Genomic DNA, 17030 nt, shown 5'->3' with positions numbered 1-17030 from the left:
ACATTTCTTGCATCTTCTCGATGTTTGTCTCCGTTCTTTTTCCAAGATCCTGGGTCATCTTCACTATCATTATTCTGAATTATTTTTCTGGAAGGTTGCCTGTCTCCACTTTATTTAGTTGTTTTTCTGGGGTTTTATCTTTTTCCTTTATCTGGTACATAGTCCTCTGCCTTTTTATTTTGTCTGTCTTTCTGTGAATATGGTTTTCATTCCACAGGCTGAAGGATTGTAGTTCTTCTTGCTTCTTCTGTCTGCCCTCTGTGGATGAGGCTATCTAAGAGGCTTGTGCAAGCTTCCTGATGGGAGGGACTGATCTAGCTGTACTTTGATATATTTCAGGGAAAAGCCAATACACTACCTCTGAGGAAAAGCAAGGGGGGGAAATGGAATATCTTTATATGTTTCTGGTGCAGTAGAGACAAACTGAGTATCTTGTCTTGAGTCAAGAGTAGTCTTTACCCAAACTAAAAAAGACTACTGTTGGAAAGATTATCTCATTGATAGACTTTTGGCTTTTTGTTTGGTTTGGTTTAGATATTTTGTTTCTGCAACCCAAAAAGTAAAAAGTAGGGAAATGACTGTCAAAGTTGGCAGTCCTAAGTTCCAGTCTTTTCTCTGGCCATACTTCTTTTCTAATTGTATCTCTAATAATTCAACACATAGTAAGTCAACACATTGAGCCATCTTGCCCACCATTACCTAATGCACAAGTTTATTAGAGCTAAATTTTAACTTTGGTGACAGGTAATATATAGTGAGTGCTTACTATAAATTAGACATCATACTAGTTGCTTTCTCCATGTTACTTTAATTCTTACAACTGTAATATGAGGTAAATTTATTCATTCATTCGGCAGGTATTCATTACATGCTCACTATATGCCAAGAATTCTCCTAGGAACTGGAGACATAACTGTAAACAAGATAGCTAAGTCTCTTCACTCATGGAGACTATACAAGATAGATATCATTTCTGCTCTTGGGGAGTTTACATTCTACAGTTGACCCTTAAACAAGGAGAGGGGGTAGTTAGGGTTACTGATCCCTTTTACCCCACTCAAAAATCTGTGTACTTGTATTTCTGCCTGAAAAACAAAGAAATTGATAAATGACTCATTCAAGGACAGGAAGCTGAAACAGTTTGGTAGAATCAGGACTCAAACCCTCGTTCTTTTGTTTCCACGTATTGTGATCTTTAATCGAACACTAACTTTTCCCCACATTTAGAGATCTATAAAATAAAAACACAGGTACTGTCTTTATTGAAAACTGTGTATAAGTGGACCCATGCAGTTCAAACCCATGTTGTTCAAGGGTCAAGTATACTTCAGAATATGGACAAGTAAATAGTTATAATATGAGGAAGAACAGACAATTAAGTATAGAAGAATTCATAATCTGGTTTTAGGAATTAGTGTTGGTTTCCTGCAAGAGGTAAAGGCAAAGACAGGGTTCAGACAGGGAGCAGCATATGCAGTGATCCCAGAGGAAAGGGAGCATAGCACATTCAGTATTGCAGGAACAGAGTGTGAGAGAGGACGCGAAGAGAGAATTGAGGCAGTGGGGTAACCAGGACTTAGAAATCATGGTGAGGGTTTAGGGAAATTTGTGTTTTAGAGCTGTCACTCTGTGTGTGGAATGGATTGGAGGGGATCAAGATTGATAGCAGGGACCTCAGAAGCCACAGTTATCAGGCAAGATATGATGATGTTCTTACGAAGGTAAGTGGCAGAAGAGCTAGAGAAATGTGGATAGAGAGTGGGACAGAATTTAATTAATCGGATTCAGGGGATGGAGGGGAAGGAAAAATGAAAGCATGCTAAGACAACTGGGATAATACTAATAGCAGTTAATTAGATAGGAATAACATAGGTAGAATGCATTTGAAAATAAGAAAAGAGTTTATTTTGGGATAAATTGAATATAGCTAGATAGAGATGTCCAATGGGCAGGAAATGTAGGGTGAAGAAAGAGGTCATCCATTTTAATTAATTCTTTCAAGAAATTTGACTGTATGAAGGAGGATAAAAAGATATACAGTGATAGCAGCAGGTGAATCTGGAGTCATGGGAGGGCTTTTGTGTTGTTTTTGTTTTTAACATGGAATTGATTAAAGTGTGTTTAAATGCTGATGAGAGGAAACCTTAGAAAGAGGTTGGAAGATGCAGAGTAAAGAGGCTGAAAAGCAGAATTCCTAGGAAGGGATCCAAAGCACAGGTGAAAGATTGGCTTTACACACAGGAGGATGTACACCTACTCCACAGTAGGGAGAGGGGAAAGGTATGCAGGTTGTTTAATGTTCAGTGATCAGACACTGACAGGTTTTCCACTTGATGGCTCCTACTTTCTCAACATAGTAGGTTTGCTTGTTGAGAAGAGCAGGGAGGCTGTGGAGAGGAGATACAGAGAAGAGGAGAGAGAGTTGTCTTGAGAAATGGGAGGACTGTGGGGCAATGTTGCTTTAGCAGAAGAAAGAATAAAAGACAATGGGCCAGGAGAGTTAAGAATACTGGAAAGAGAATAGTTCATTCGTTGGTCCTTGGGATCTAACTTGGTTAGGGAGGAAAATGACAGAAGACTAATAAGTAAAGATATGAGTGGTCAAGAGATTGTGAGGTTGAGATTGTGAGCTGGAAGGCTGTGAGGTTGTTGTTAGAAAGTGGCTCTTTTGGAGAAGAAATAATTTGAAGTGTGTCTGTGATAGGAGTGGGTAGAATCTTGGAGGTGTAGGCCGGTGGAGATAAGGCTAGTTTTTTGGAAGGGCCAAGTGTTGAAATCGATCAGGAAGAAGAGAATGCATGCTCTGAGGGAATGCCTTGTACGTCTTGTGGAGCAGGGTCACAGTGTTGTCAATAGGTATAATTCCTTCTTTTAAGGTGGCAGAAAATTATATGATGTTGGTCAGCTTTCCATCCAACATGATGAAAATATTTTTCATACTTAAATGGTAAACTGATCTAGAAAGCATGTCTGTTAAGAAGAATTACTTTTAACGGGCAGAATTGCTGGGATTTAGGTTTTTAAGAACAAAAATGTTCTTATAAACACTGGATAAAATTACTGCTTTGTTATTATATAGATGTAAAAATGCAACAAACTTATAACTACAGGTAGCATAGTGTTTGCTTGATGTAGTATTTGAAACAAAAAAATATTTTAAATGTTTTTTAATGTTTAAGTGAACTTGTTTCACTTGTTTCCCTCACAACCATCATAAAACATTGATTTTATTATTTATATATAGAGTAGTCTCAAATTTTGGGGATACAGTCTTGTCACTTTAGTATTACATAATGTGTATAAATAGATTTAAATTAATCATATTTAAAAATTTATGCATACTAAAAATCATAATATGACTGTACTTAAAAACCCACAGTAATATCACATTGCTTATTTGATAACCTGAATTTCTTGTAGCATAGTTATTAAGCAGTGGGAAGGTCTCTGAGCAGCCAAAATAATGTGACACAGTATCCATGCACTTGCAGGATACTTTTCCACCTCCTAGCACTGAACTCTTTGGATTCATACACACTGATCTCTATTCCATGACGCAATTTCTAGAAAATAAAAACTCTAAGAGACTAGAAATTATTAAGCTGTGAGGAATTGTTTAACAAATAAATTGCTTTTTGTTCACCTGCTTAAATTTTTACCGTTAATTAAATAATATCATCAGTACTGAATCCAAAATTTATACAGGAGATAAGAAAGTAAATACCTTATAGTACATCTGCAGCTTGTTCTACATGAAATTTAATGACTACATACTATTTAAACAGTTTAAATTTGTTATTCAGAATAAAAAGTCTTCTTTAATTTTTAACGTGTTTTATTAACTTTATCATTTAATTCTAAGTTTTCTCAGAGTTCTTAAAATCTCACTTTCATAAACTATAAGTGATTTTGTCTTCACTGACTTCCCTCATGGTTGCATATAGAGCAGCACGGTTCCTCTTTTTGATGTGCAGGTATTCTCTTTATTTTTTCTTTTTTTTGTCTGCCTTGGGTCTTCGTTGCTGTGCGTGGGCTTTCTCTAGTTGAGTGGGGCCTACTCTTTGTTGCAGTGTTCGGGTTTCTTATTGTGATGGCTTCTTTTGTTGCGGAGCACGGGCTCTAGGTATGCGGGCTTCAGTAACTGTGGCTCGTGGGGTCTAGAGTGCAGGCTCAGTAGTTGTGGCGCACGGGCTTAGTTGCTCTGTGGCATGTGGGATCTTTCCGGACCATGGAGTGAACCCGTGTCCCCTGCATTGGCAGGCAGATTCTAAACCACTGCGCCACCAGGGAAGTCCCTACAAATGTATAATTACTGTATTATATGTAACTGTATAAATGTAGGATGCTGTAAATTACAAGTGTAAATTACTACTAATAAAAGACATTTGTAATGTTGGACATTCTTGCTTCCTAATTCAGTTTATTCTGAAAATCCTTTTCGTTAAAATAAGAACAAATAATTGACAATTTTGATGGTAAAACTTTCTAGAACTTTTAAGAATTTGAGTTGCAATTAATAGAGTCCTTAAGTTTCATCTTTCTTTTACCTTAATTTGGCACCAAGTATCATCTTACGTGAAATTATCCTCCCGTTAGGATCAGCTGCCTTGATTGCAATCTAAGTAATGTTACAAGAATTATTTAAATTCCTTGTGAAAAGAAAATGAGGCCCTAAAGTCTCCTGGTTTAGTAAGGGGGGAGAACCTTCAAATAATTCCTGTTGTATTTTAGCTTAGTACTTAACATTTCAAAGTACTTTGATGTTTTTGATCTCATTTTTTTCATATAGATGTATGTATTCATACATAGAGTGGCAGAAGGGGGAGGGAGAGAGTGTGAGTATCGAATCTCAAACACTGGGGATACCTTTCAAATAAAAAAAGAAAAGATGCCAGCCCTTTTGGAGCGTATGTTCTAGTAAGAGCTTATGTTCTAGTAGGAGAAGAGATAAGACTGAAAATAAATTAAATAAAATATGGGAGCTTATGTTAGTGCTAAAGGACATAGAGGAACCAATGGTTAGTTAGATAATACAGGTGGCACCCTATTTTAGATTAGGTGGTCAGGGAGGCTGCTCTGAAGCAGTGACTCACATAGCCACCCATCAAGCATTGACTGTTAGTCCCACAGCTCTTTCTGGTAACTCGGGGAAGTTTGTACTTAGCAACATGTAAAATGTGTTTTGTTTGTGGCATGTTTTATACTTATGCTATCATGAAATTGTGGCTGAGAAGCTGAATATTTAAAATCTAATGTAGAAATAGTCCTATGTAAAACTGACTTATTTTCCAAACACATTTCAAAAACTAATAAACAATAATATAAAGATGTTTTTCTTTTTAGGAATGGTAGAAAGCAGCAGACATAATTGGAGTGGGTTGGATAAGCAAACTGATATTCAGAATTTAAATGAAGAGAGAATCTTAGCTTTACAGCTTTGTGGGTGGATAAAGAAAGGAACGGATGTCGACGTGGGGCCATTTTTGAACTCCCTTGTACAAGAAGGGGAATGGGAGAGAGCTGCCGCTGTGGCATTGTTCAACTTGGATATTCGACGAGCAATCCAGATCCTGAATGAAGGGGCATCTTCAGAAAAAGGTATTGGGTTATATAGTAAGATATTTGCCGTTCATAGAATCCTTGAAAGAAAAGATGCTGATAATTGTTAAAACTCTAATCAATATTTTTGGTAAATTTTTTTGAAAGAGAAATTAGCACAGAACTGTGTCTATTAAAGTAAATGTTTAGTCCATCCCTTTTGTTTATTGAAAAAGGAAATGTCTTAATTGTCTTCTTAATATTATAAGGAATACTCAAGTGTGTTCATTTCAGTGTTCTTTCCTTGAAGATAGTTCACATACATTTAAAAAATGTATTTTCTTGGAGATTAGGACTACTTTAGTTTGCAGGCATTTTTATGGCAAACATTTGAGTGTATTTTAGTTTATGCTTTATTTTTTGTATGGTTTTTGGTTGACTTTTAGGAAACTGAATGACACTTTTAGTTAGACTAACATAGATTCTTATAAAAATCATACTTTGATATGCAAAAGTGTTTCTACTTGAGTCTGCTGATTTGAACATAGTTTCCATTTAATATTTTTTTGAAAAAGAAGAAACAAAGATATGTGATAAAGTTTTCACCCTGACATTTTGCAAGAGAAAACTCAGAGAAATAAATCTTAATCCAGGAATTCAGTTTTTTTCTTATTGGGAATATTTCACTTCAAGATGTATATATACCTATCAGTTTTTAATACACCCGGCCGAATTATTTATGAGTATTCAGAATACTTAATTTTTATTTGCTGGTCCATTTTGAAGCTACTACAGTTCTGTGGTACCATAGGAAAAACACCTGCAATTAACTGTAATATATTTACTTGCAGTCTAAAAGTTGAAAAAGCTAATGTTTTGCCCAGATTGCCCTCTTTTCCTTTAGTTTTGCTCTAGCATAAGTCTTCCCCATTTGAGAGTGCAGTAGAAGATATGTGGTGATGGAAAAAAGAATTGATATTTAAAGCCATTTCTAATTCTAATTTTACTATGACCTTAGAGCATGATAATCCTTGTCTTGTGTACCTGGAAAATTTGGTGTTAGATTTAAACACCCATACTAACAATAGGGGAAAAGTATCTTTTCAGTGATTTGAATAACCTGGTTGAGGACTGGAGAAAAGATTTCTGTGAATCAAATATTCCTTTCCATTTGGAGATAAATTGTTCTAAGCAGGATTCAAAGAAGATATTCCTTTGTTGTTGTTTCTTAATGTTAAAGTCAGAAAGAGTAAAACAAATACCGTATGCTAACACATATATTTGGAATCTAAAACAAAAAAAAAGGTTCTGAAGAACCTAGGGGCAGGACAGGAATAAAGATGCAGGCATAGAGAATGGAGTTAAGGACATGGGGAAGGGGAAGGGTAAGCTGGGGACGAAGTGAGAGAGTGGCATGGACATATATATACTACCAAATGTAAAATAGATAGCTAGTGGGAAGCAGCCGCATAGCACAGGGAGATCAGCTCGGTGCTTTGTGACCACCTAGAGGGTGGGATAGGGAGGGTGGCAGGGAGATGCAAGAGGGAGGAGAAATGGGGATATATGTATATGTATAGCTGATTCACTTTGTTATAAAGCAGAAACTAACACACCATTGTAAAGCAATTATACTCCAATAAAGATGTTAAAAAAATGAAAGGAAGGGAGGGAGGGAAGGAGGGAGAGAGAGAGAGGGGGGAGAGAGAGAAGGAAAGGAAAGAAGGAAAGAAAAAGAGCGGGGTGGGGGGAGAGAGAGAGAAAGAAAGAGGAAGAAAGAAGGGAAGAAAGAAAAAAGACTTTAACAGAATAAGCACAGGAAGCAGGCACAAAATAACTTGGGGAAAATGTTTATAGAAATGAGGAACAGGCTATTAAGAACATAAAGTGGGAAATGCTGTTTTATTTGGAAAAAAAAGAGTAAATGATTAGGATCAAGAAACCTAATAAAGTTGCTATAATAAATGTAGAAAACACTTAAGAGTAAAAGCTAAAGATGAATTTAATTTTCTCTTTTGAAGCTAAACTTAATGTTAGATGGCTAGGCAGCCGTAGGGCTGACTGCCAGGCTAGCAGCTCATCAGCAGCCGTATAAACTGCTAAGAACAAATGTTTAAAAGACTATCGGTAACAAATGCTTTGTTGCAATTATGTCTAAATACAGTTCTGTGATCATTCTGATAGTTAATTTTTCCTGGAAAAATTAAAAGTATAATACTATAATAATAGTTAATTTGGTCCTAGAAAAATTAAAAGTATAATACTGTAATAAGAACGCTGAAATATTGGCTTTCAGTACTTTGCTGATAAAACATATACATAAGCATGAGCATTATATATGTAGGAATAGGAAAACAAATGATTTTGAAAATTGTAGTCCTGAGATACAATAATATTTACTATCAACACTTTGAAACATCTCCACATAAATTAACTTGTTCATGAAGTTGGCAATGATTCTGATAGTATTGCTTCACTACTCTTCATTTAGGTCCTAAGCTAACATACTGTGTAGGAATCTGTCTGGGATGAAAACTTGAGAATTAAAAGATGTGCTTGTCCTGCACAGGATTTGCAATATGGGTAGAAGTTTTATAAAAATGGAAATTTTTGCTTGTGGTTTTTGCCAGATATTCTAGTCTGTGTCAAAACCCTTATTCTAATGGTCTTATTTTTCTGGGGGGCAAATTCACCCTCTGATCTTTATTTGTTATGGTTGAAGAACTAGGAGACATTAAGCTTTTGATTACTTTGATTAGCTGTCTCTTTTTAATATGCAGGTGATCTGAATCTTAATGTGGTAGCAATGGCTTTATCGGGTTATACAGATGAGAAGAACTCACTTTGGAGAGAAATGTGCAGCACTTTACGATTACAGTTAAACAACCCGTATCTGTGTGTCATGTTTGCATTTCTGACAAGTGAAACAGGATCTTATGATGGAGTATTGGTAAGCTAATTTCTGTTTCATGAGACTCTCCTTTTAAGATAGGAGTTTTTAATCTAATTTTGTTAAAATTTTCAAATGTCAGTTGCATAAAATAATGTCATATTTCGATGCATTTTATATTGTTTAAAATAAGGTATCTTAAACATTTGGAGTTAGCCGATAGCAAACTGAACTTGATTTTTTTTTAATGGTTTTAATGATATAATTTACGGACATTGGAGGAATAAGATTTTATCCTTTAGCTTAGGAACTGAGCTCTAGAACTCTACAACTATAGAAACATGCATATTATATTGAAATATAATCTTTTAAATGTGTGTATGATGTTTTTGTTTTTGGCTTTTTTCTTAATTAAGTAAATCAATACATGATCAGTTATGGTCAGGATAACCATGTATCTTGTCTGAGTTAGTATTTGTCATTCACAGACATGTACCAGATTGGAGAATAAATTATATGATCACACTACTTACAGTGGACTATTTTATTTTTTCACTATTTGGTCTTTTCATTGCTTTTTGTTTTTTTTTTTCCTCTCCTGCTTTAATCACTTATGAACACATCACCAAATAGGTTCTTTATCACAAAGTGCAGAAAGAAAGAAGTGAGGGTTGCTTATCAGTTTTAGTTATTGGGTTTTAAGCTTCACCTTAGTCCCACAACTTTCTTGGCATTTGTTGGGCTTCTTTCTAGCCCTGAGAAGAACCTTCTAAGGCAAAATGTATTTCTATTTTTTTTTTGCAATTGTAGCATTTATTGGGTTGGCTAAAAAGTTTTTTCATTTTTTTCTGTAAGATGGCTCTAGTAGCACTTTTAACTTCATTCGAAACAATTTTGTTCGATTGTATTGTGACTGTAATAGGCACCTGGAACAGTTCTTAGTTCAAAAAGATAAAAAGTTTTGGGAAGATGGAATTATGAAGTTGCCTGAAAAATGGCAGAAGGTAGTAGAACAAAATAGTGAATACATTGTTCAATAAAGTTCTTGGTGAAAATGAAAAATGTGTCAACTTTTACTTAAAAACTGAGGGAACTTTTTGGCCAACCCAATATTATAAAATACACATTGATAATTGATTTAAATGTCAGTTCCAAAGAATTTATAAAAACATGTATTTTATTGAGATAAATGAATGAATATGTTAATAAATGTTGTTAGTGTCCATTTTGACAATTCTGTATGTGTTTTGTTCATTACTTTTAACGAATTACTATTGAACCTTTCTAACCACTTCAGATTAATATCCAAGAGCATGTTGGGGTTTTTTTGTTTTGTTTTTACAATTATTACTCTCTGTTGTTAAACAGAAGACTTTAAATGTTGCATCTTGAAGAAATAAAATGATACTTTTAGGAAGTGGTAGAGGACAATGAAGACTAGAAAAAGAAATGGATTGTTCAGATTTTAAATTGATAGAGAAGTATATTGTCTAAATGTTAAACTTCTGTATTTTCAATTAAGTGACCTATTAAAAATACCTTCTTTTCTTACACCTAAATAAGTAAGGGATATCATATCTTGAGTAGGAAGTTTATATTGATATTTCCAAGCTGTTTCAGAAGTGTCCCTGATTATACTTTATATGTAAATAATGATAATTATCATTGTTCTTTTTAAAAAATTATTAAGTTATAGTAATCTAGTGAAAAGTTTTGAATTGGGAAATCAGAAGGTAAAGGTCTGAGTCCTTGCTCTGCCACAGTTACCTTAGCTGGTCAGTTAACTTTTGGGGGTTTTAGTTTTTTCAGCTGTAAAATGGGACAGAGAATATTTATAACTCTTTCCAGATCAAGATTGTAATACATGCAACATAGTCTAAGAGTTAAATCTAATTTGTATGAAATATATCCCCTTTTTAGGGCAGAACCATATTTTATAATTGAGAAAACACACTAAGGTATCAACTGAAGTGAACTTACGTTTAAAGGAGGAAAACTATATTTCATGGAAGACTTCAGTGGAAATAGGATCCTTTATCTACCCTTAAACTATTTTTTACTTATCACAAAATTAATTGTATCTTTCTACATTTATAGTAAACACTTTTCAAAATAGTATTTTACATTATTGACAAGTATACAAAAATTTAAGAATTTATCATAATGCCTCTTATTTTGCCACAAACCACCTATATAAGAGTATTTTACAATAGCCACAAAAGTGTGTCTATTTACTTATAAAGTATGTTTTAAAATTTTGTGTTTAGAAACATGTATTGATATTCTTTCTAAATCCTGAGCTGGTATATTTACTGGTCATTCATAGATTTCCTAGACTTGTTGATTAACTTAGAAGCCAAGGAAAGATTTCCTCAGTTTCACTAAAATTAATTTCTATGATGAAAGGACTACATGGCATCTTAAATTTGATAAACTGTTCACCATTGCTTCTGTTTTATGTTAAAGTTATATAAGACAGAACTGGAATTGTTTTAAACTAAATTGGTCAGTTTAAGAGGTAAATCTTTACTTTCTACGGACAATAACCTTAACACTGAGTTTCCTGAGAGTTACATTAAGAAAAACATCTTAGGTGATCAGTGGCTCTGCCAGTATATACACAGTAACCTATTAATACATTTGAAAATCAAAATGTATATTAGGTATAAAATACCTAGTCTGCAAAAATTTATAACTCATAGCACCCGAAAGTAACTCCTTGCTTTTTCTCTTCTTTTCAGTATGAAAACAAAGTTGCGGTACGTGACAGAGTGGCATTTGCTTGTAAATTTCTTAGTGATAGTCAGGTAAGAACTGATTTAATTCCATATTTAAAGTGATTAATATTTACTGTCGGGCTTCCCTGGCGGCGCAGTGGTTGGGAGTCCACCTGCTGATGCAGGGGACACGGGTTCGTGCCCCGGTCCGGGAAGATCCCACATGCCACGGAGCGGCTGGGCCCATGAGCCATGGCCGCTGAGCCTGCGCATCCGGAGCCTGTGCTCCGCAACGGGAGAGGCCACAATAGTGAGAGGCCCGCGTACCGCAAAAAAATATATATATATATTTACTGTCACTGGATTAAGAAACTAATCTTTATGTATAAATATGTATCTGTGAGGTTTATATATAAATTCTTCTAAAAAGTGAGGTAATAATTTCTTATTAGATTGAGCTATTATAAACATGTATCATACCTAAGTTTACTTATTTAAGAATGCTGATTTAACAAGGACCTACTGTATAGCACAGGGAACTATACTCAATATCTTGTAATAATTTATAAGGGAAAATAATCTGAAAAAGGATAGATATATATGTGTATAACTGAATCACTTTGCTGTACACCTGAAACTAAAAACATTGTAAACCAACTATACTTAAAAAAATGCTGACTTAATATTTTAGTTTATTTTTGCTGTGGTGAGTGAGATTAATCAGTAGATAAAGATGTTAAACTCACCTCTTAGTGATGCTATCAAAGGATTCCTTCAGTTTTTAATACAATAAACAGCTAGTAGGTGAATATGCTATGTAGATAGTGAGAGAGAAATGCACATAAGCACCTAGTAATATGTTGTGCTGAGTACTACAATAATGAGAAAGTGCTGGGGAACATAAAGCCATCTTGGCTAGAGTTTGGGGTAGGATAAAGTCAGGCAAGACCTTATAAGAAATGGTTTGTTTTTGTGTTTGTTTAGGATAAGATTGTAAAGCTTTATAGATCAAAAAGCTTTATAGATCAAAATCCCAAAAGAGATTTACAAGTTCTTTTTTTTAAATTTTATTGAAGTACTGTTGTTTTACAGTGTTGCATTAATTTCTGCTATACAGCAAAGTGACTCAGTTATACCTATATGTATTCCTTTTCATATTGTTTTCCATTATGGTTTATCACAGGAGGATATTGAATATAGTTTCCTGAGCTATACAGTAGGACCTTAATGTTTATCCATCCTATATATAATACAAGAAATGGTTATTGTTGGTAATCTTGAAGTTCCCTTCCAACTCAGATTCTGTGACTTTATTACTTCGTACTGTATAATAGACATCAATAACTTTGCAAAATAATAAGGACAGTTCTCTTTAAATTTAAAATAGTAAACCCTCTGTGGATCTTTTATAGAACAATTATCAAAAGATAGTAAATACCTTGCCTTTTTAAAAAAATATTTTAAATGATCATGAATGCTGTATTGTAATTTATAATAGATGCAGACTTCTTAGAGATCACATATCTAGATTTTTACATGGGCTTTTGTTTTAAACTGTTTTCCCTTAAGAGTAAAATTGTTTCAAATGTAGAATTTATGAAGCAGAAAATACAAATAGTCAAATGGATTGCTTTAGAAAAATCACTTTGAATTTTCCAGTTAAATAGGTACATCGAAAAGTTGACCAATGAAATGAAAGAGGCTGGAAATTTGGAAGGAATACTGCTTACAGGCCTTACTAAAGATGGAGTGGACCTAATGGAGAGTTATGTTGACCGAACTGGAGATGTACAAACAGCAAGTTACTGCATGTTACAGGTTAGCGCAACCTGGTGGCAGCAATATTTTAAGGAAAAAAAAAATGCTTAGCCTTCTGTATTTTCTTCCCTCACTGAGTGGATATGCCCTGTTGCTTGCTGACGATCTTTAGAAGACGTTTAGCTTTAAATCACTTGATCTACAGGACTTCTGCCTTACCTTACATCCCTAAGTCTCCTGCATTGGGTTATCTGGGTTTTCCTTTCACTTTGAGAAGTGTCAGTCTTGAATTTATGTAAAGCTCAAACGGAGCAGAGACACCTCTCTTCGTTTTCTCCAGTTGTTGACAGAACAACACCTTCTACAAAGAGATTGCCTTTCCCAGATCTGAATTACTATACATTTTTCTTGAAATACAGAAGGCAAGTTGCACACAGCTCTCTTAATTCTCATTATTCCCTTTTATTATCTCATTTCCTCATTTATTAAATGGGCATGATTTGCTATAATTGGTCATCTATTTTCTCTCAGTTTTTACTGTCCAGTGGTTAAAAATGGATTCCTGGCAAAGATTCCCTACTACTTTGCTTTTGTTGGAAATATGGTGACATTTTAGAGCTTTTTCCTGAGATTTCCTGTGGCCCTCCAGCTAATCTTATCCTTCTTAGTGTTCTCTTTCCTGTCCTTATCCTTTTATACAATATGATAGCATGCTGCATACTGGCTAAGCAAAGTAAAATGCCCCCTTCCGCCACCCTACCTTCTTATGAACAAAAGTAGATATTGATTGGCCCACAAACCACAATGTAAACTTACCCTAAGGTAACAGGCCACTGACCATGGAAGAAAAGGTGTCCTTCTATAGCATAAGGTATCATTGTTTTCTTACTGAAATGAGTTCACATTTGTTAAACCAAGCTGTAGATGTATGGCTATGGAATGCAAATGGTCAGTAACCTCTTAACAAGGTTTATAAAATACATTTAAAATGCGGTGTGTAGGGCTTCCCTGGTGGCGCAGTGGTTGAGAGTCCGCCTGCTGATGCAGGGGACACGGGTTTGTGCCCCGGTCCGGGAAGATCCCACATGCCGCGGAGAGGCTGGGCCCGTGAGCCATGGCCGCTGGGCCTGCGCATCCGGAGCCTGTGCTCCGCAACGGGAGAGGCCACAGCGGTGAGAGGGCTGTGGCGTGTAATTGAATCCATTTCCATAAAATGGAAAATGTGGCGTGTAATTGAATCTTGCTTTAAAAAAAAATCTAGTCTGATGATCAGCTGCCTTTGAATTGAGAAGTTCCCTCCATTTATATTTATATGGTCAAGATTTAGTCTATCATCTTGCTATTAGTTTTCTATTTTGCTTTTTCTTCTTCCTTTTGTTTTTCTGTTCCTTTCTTGCCTTCTTTTGGGCTAATTGAATATTTTAGTATTTCACTTTATCTATTAGCTTTTTAGCTATACCCCTTTTCATTATCTTCTTCTTTTGAGTGGTTGCTATAGGTCTAACAATATGCATCCTTAACTCATCAGTCAGCATTTTACCTCCTCTTACTTTACATTTCACACCTGATACATCATGCTTCCTACTTCACCTTTTCTCTTTCTTACCTCACACCTGACACTTTCCGCTTTTTGCTTCATATTTCATGTTACAACAGTGTAATTCCATTTACAAATCCCCCTCCTTTGTCCTATTGTCTTGTATTTTGCTTCTACATCCATTGTAAACTCCAACTTAGTGTTATTATTTTTGCTTTGAACAGTCAGTTGTCTTTTATGTAAATTATGTGAAGAATGAAAACATGGGCTTTTATATTTATTATTTACCATGCCTGGTACTGTTTATTCCTTACCAGAGACTCAAATTCCATCTCATATTGTTTCCCTTTGGTCTTTCTCTTTAGCATTTCTTATAGTTCACATTTACTGGGGACAGATTCTCTCAGCCTACTTTTAATTGAAAATGTCTATTTCATTCATTTTCTTTCAGCATTTCAAAGACGTGGTTTCACAGTGTTCTGGCCTCCATTGTTTCTGATGAGAAGTCACATATTACTATCCTTGGTTTCCCTATGTAATGCTTCATTTTTCCTTGGGCTGCTTTCAAGATTTTCTTTTGAAGCGTAGTTGTGGTTCTTTTTATCCTGCTTGTGATTCACTGAGGTTCTTGGATCTGCAAGTCAGTGTTTTTCATCAGATTTGGGAAGTCTTCAAGCATTATTTCTCTAAATATTTTTTTCTGCCTCAATCTCATTCCCCTTCTTGGACTATTACTGCACGTATATTAAACCATTTGATATTGTCCCACAGATATCTGAGGCTCTGTTTATTTTCCTTTCATCTTTTTTCTTCTGTTCTTCAAATTGGATAAATTCTTTTGATTTGTTAATTGGTTATTCTGTCACCTTCTATCTGATGTTAGGTTTTCCAGGGAATTCTTTAATTTAAGTTATTGTACTTTTTAGTTCCAGAGTCTCCATTTTTTGATAGTTTATATTTTTCAGCTCAGAGCCCTATCTGTTTACTAATTAAAACACTATTTTCCCCTAAGTCTGAATAATAGCTGCATTTAGATCTTTACTTACTCTAACATAAGGGCTATTTAAGGTTTAGTTCTATTGACTGCTTTTTTCCTTTACTTTGAAACACATTTACCTGTTTCTTTATATGTCTAGTGATTTTTTTATTGAATACTGGCCATTGTTTGCAGTATATTATAGACATCTAGGTTCTTCTCCTTTTTTCTGAAGAATGTTGGTTAATGCTTTTGGAAGTTTAGTTACTTGCTGATCACTTAGGTCTTACATTTTGTTACTGTGGGAAGCCCATGGCATTTCCCAAGCTCTTCTAATTTTAATTTGGTCAGACTTAATCTCTGAACTGTTTTCTCTGTAGACTTTTTCAGACCTTGATTTTAAGTTTTATTGGGGCGGTTCTAGAGAAGACTTACCAAATATTGACCAGATTATTTCGTAGTTTATCCTCACTGCCGTGGAAGGGGAAAGAGTGGGGTATGAAGATTTCTGATTTTTCTGTGAATTTTCTTTTTAAATCAGGGATTGTATTATACTTTAGTACTTAGTTCTGCCTAGTTGGTCATAATTAGGACTGTAGTAGTTTATTTTTTAAGAAATGAAGTTGTCAACTATGAGTTTTTCACATGTTCTTTTAGCTAAATTTAACTCTAGTAATTGAAATTAATACTTAATTACTAGGTGAAAGATATGCTTCTATTTTGATGGAATGTCTAAAGGTAGATTGTCTTTATTAGCTGTTATAGGTTTCTTCCCTTTTTCCATAAGATGCATGCTAAGTTGCCTCTGACATTTTACTTTCTCTGTGGCCCCCAAACAGAACTGGAAAAACTTGGCTTTAAATTAATGGCCGTAGCATCATGGGAGGTAGAGGCTTTCTCTACTTTCTTCATCATGTGAAGATAAGGACAATATCCTCAACAGAGCTAAAAGCATTCTGCGAAAACCCAAAGCAAGCGTAGGTGAAATGTGGAATGTCACAGCTGCCAGGGAAAATACAGCTCTAGGAAAAGTCTTAGTGGCAAAAAAATTGAAGTTCTTAATGAGAAGGAATCTAAAGTAAATTTAAGGAAAAGGAATTGTTCCTTTTCACTGTGGCCTAGGGGCAAAAGAACTAAAAATTTTTGGTTCAGTGTTGGTTTTTTTCTTTCTTTCTTCTTTTTTTTTTTTAATTTGAAGGTGATAAATATATGTTTTAATTGAAGGTGAGGGAGAGAATAGGCAGTTTTAACTTTTAGATAAATAGGTATACAAAAATAGCATCTTAATCCACAATACATTGCTAGATATGAAGGACCAAGCTCAGTATTATTTTTAAATGTGATTGAGCAATTTTGGTGTGTATTTAGATGAGATAGTAAATATATTTTGTGAACCTAGAGGTTTTAATTGTTGCAACAAAAAACATTTGCGTCTTTTTTTATTGCATTCAACTAGGAAGGTGAATTGATTGCTCTTAGGTATTTACACCTAAATAAGAGGTAGAAAATTACATTTCCCTGGCAGGATATAATGGTATATACAGTGCATATTTATGTCGTTGGTAGAGGCCAGCTTAAAGTAAATTAATGAAGCTTCCATCAGTTATTTTATCT

At 34.7% G+C, this 17030-nt stretch overlaps 1 protein-coding gene across 9 annotated transcripts in view; it reads left to right on the top strand.

Moving 5' to 3' along the window:
* MIOS (meiosis regulator for oocyte development) overlaps positions 1 to 17030 on the top strand; it is a 119081-nt gene that overhangs the window by 83952 nt on the left and 18099 nt on the right. For all 9 annotated transcript variants that reach the window (XR_009520613.1, XR_009520615.1, XR_011246597.1 and 6 more), the window contains 4 exons: positions 5344 to 5598; positions 8319 to 8488; positions 11170 to 11235; positions 12805 to 12963. Coding sequence is in view for 2 of the 9 variants with exons in the window: in XM_060020470.2 (XP_059876453.1) it covers positions 5344 to 5598; positions 8319 to 8488; positions 11170 to 11235; positions 12805 to 12963 (650 nt within the window). In the remaining 7 variants the exon portion in view is untranslated. The remainder of the gene's footprint in view (positions 1 to 5343; positions 5599 to 8318; positions 8489 to 11169; positions 11236 to 12804; positions 12964 to 17030) is intronic.

Source organism: Delphinus delphis, chromosome 9 (genome assembly GCF_949987515.2).
Source record: "Delphinus delphis chromosome 9, mDelDel1.2, whole genome shotgun sequence".
In the NCBI taxonomy this organism is placed as follows: Eukaryota; Metazoa; Chordata; class Mammalia; order Artiodactyla; family Delphinidae; genus Delphinus; species Delphinus delphis.
This window is presented reverse-complemented; position numbering and strand designations above follow the sequence as displayed.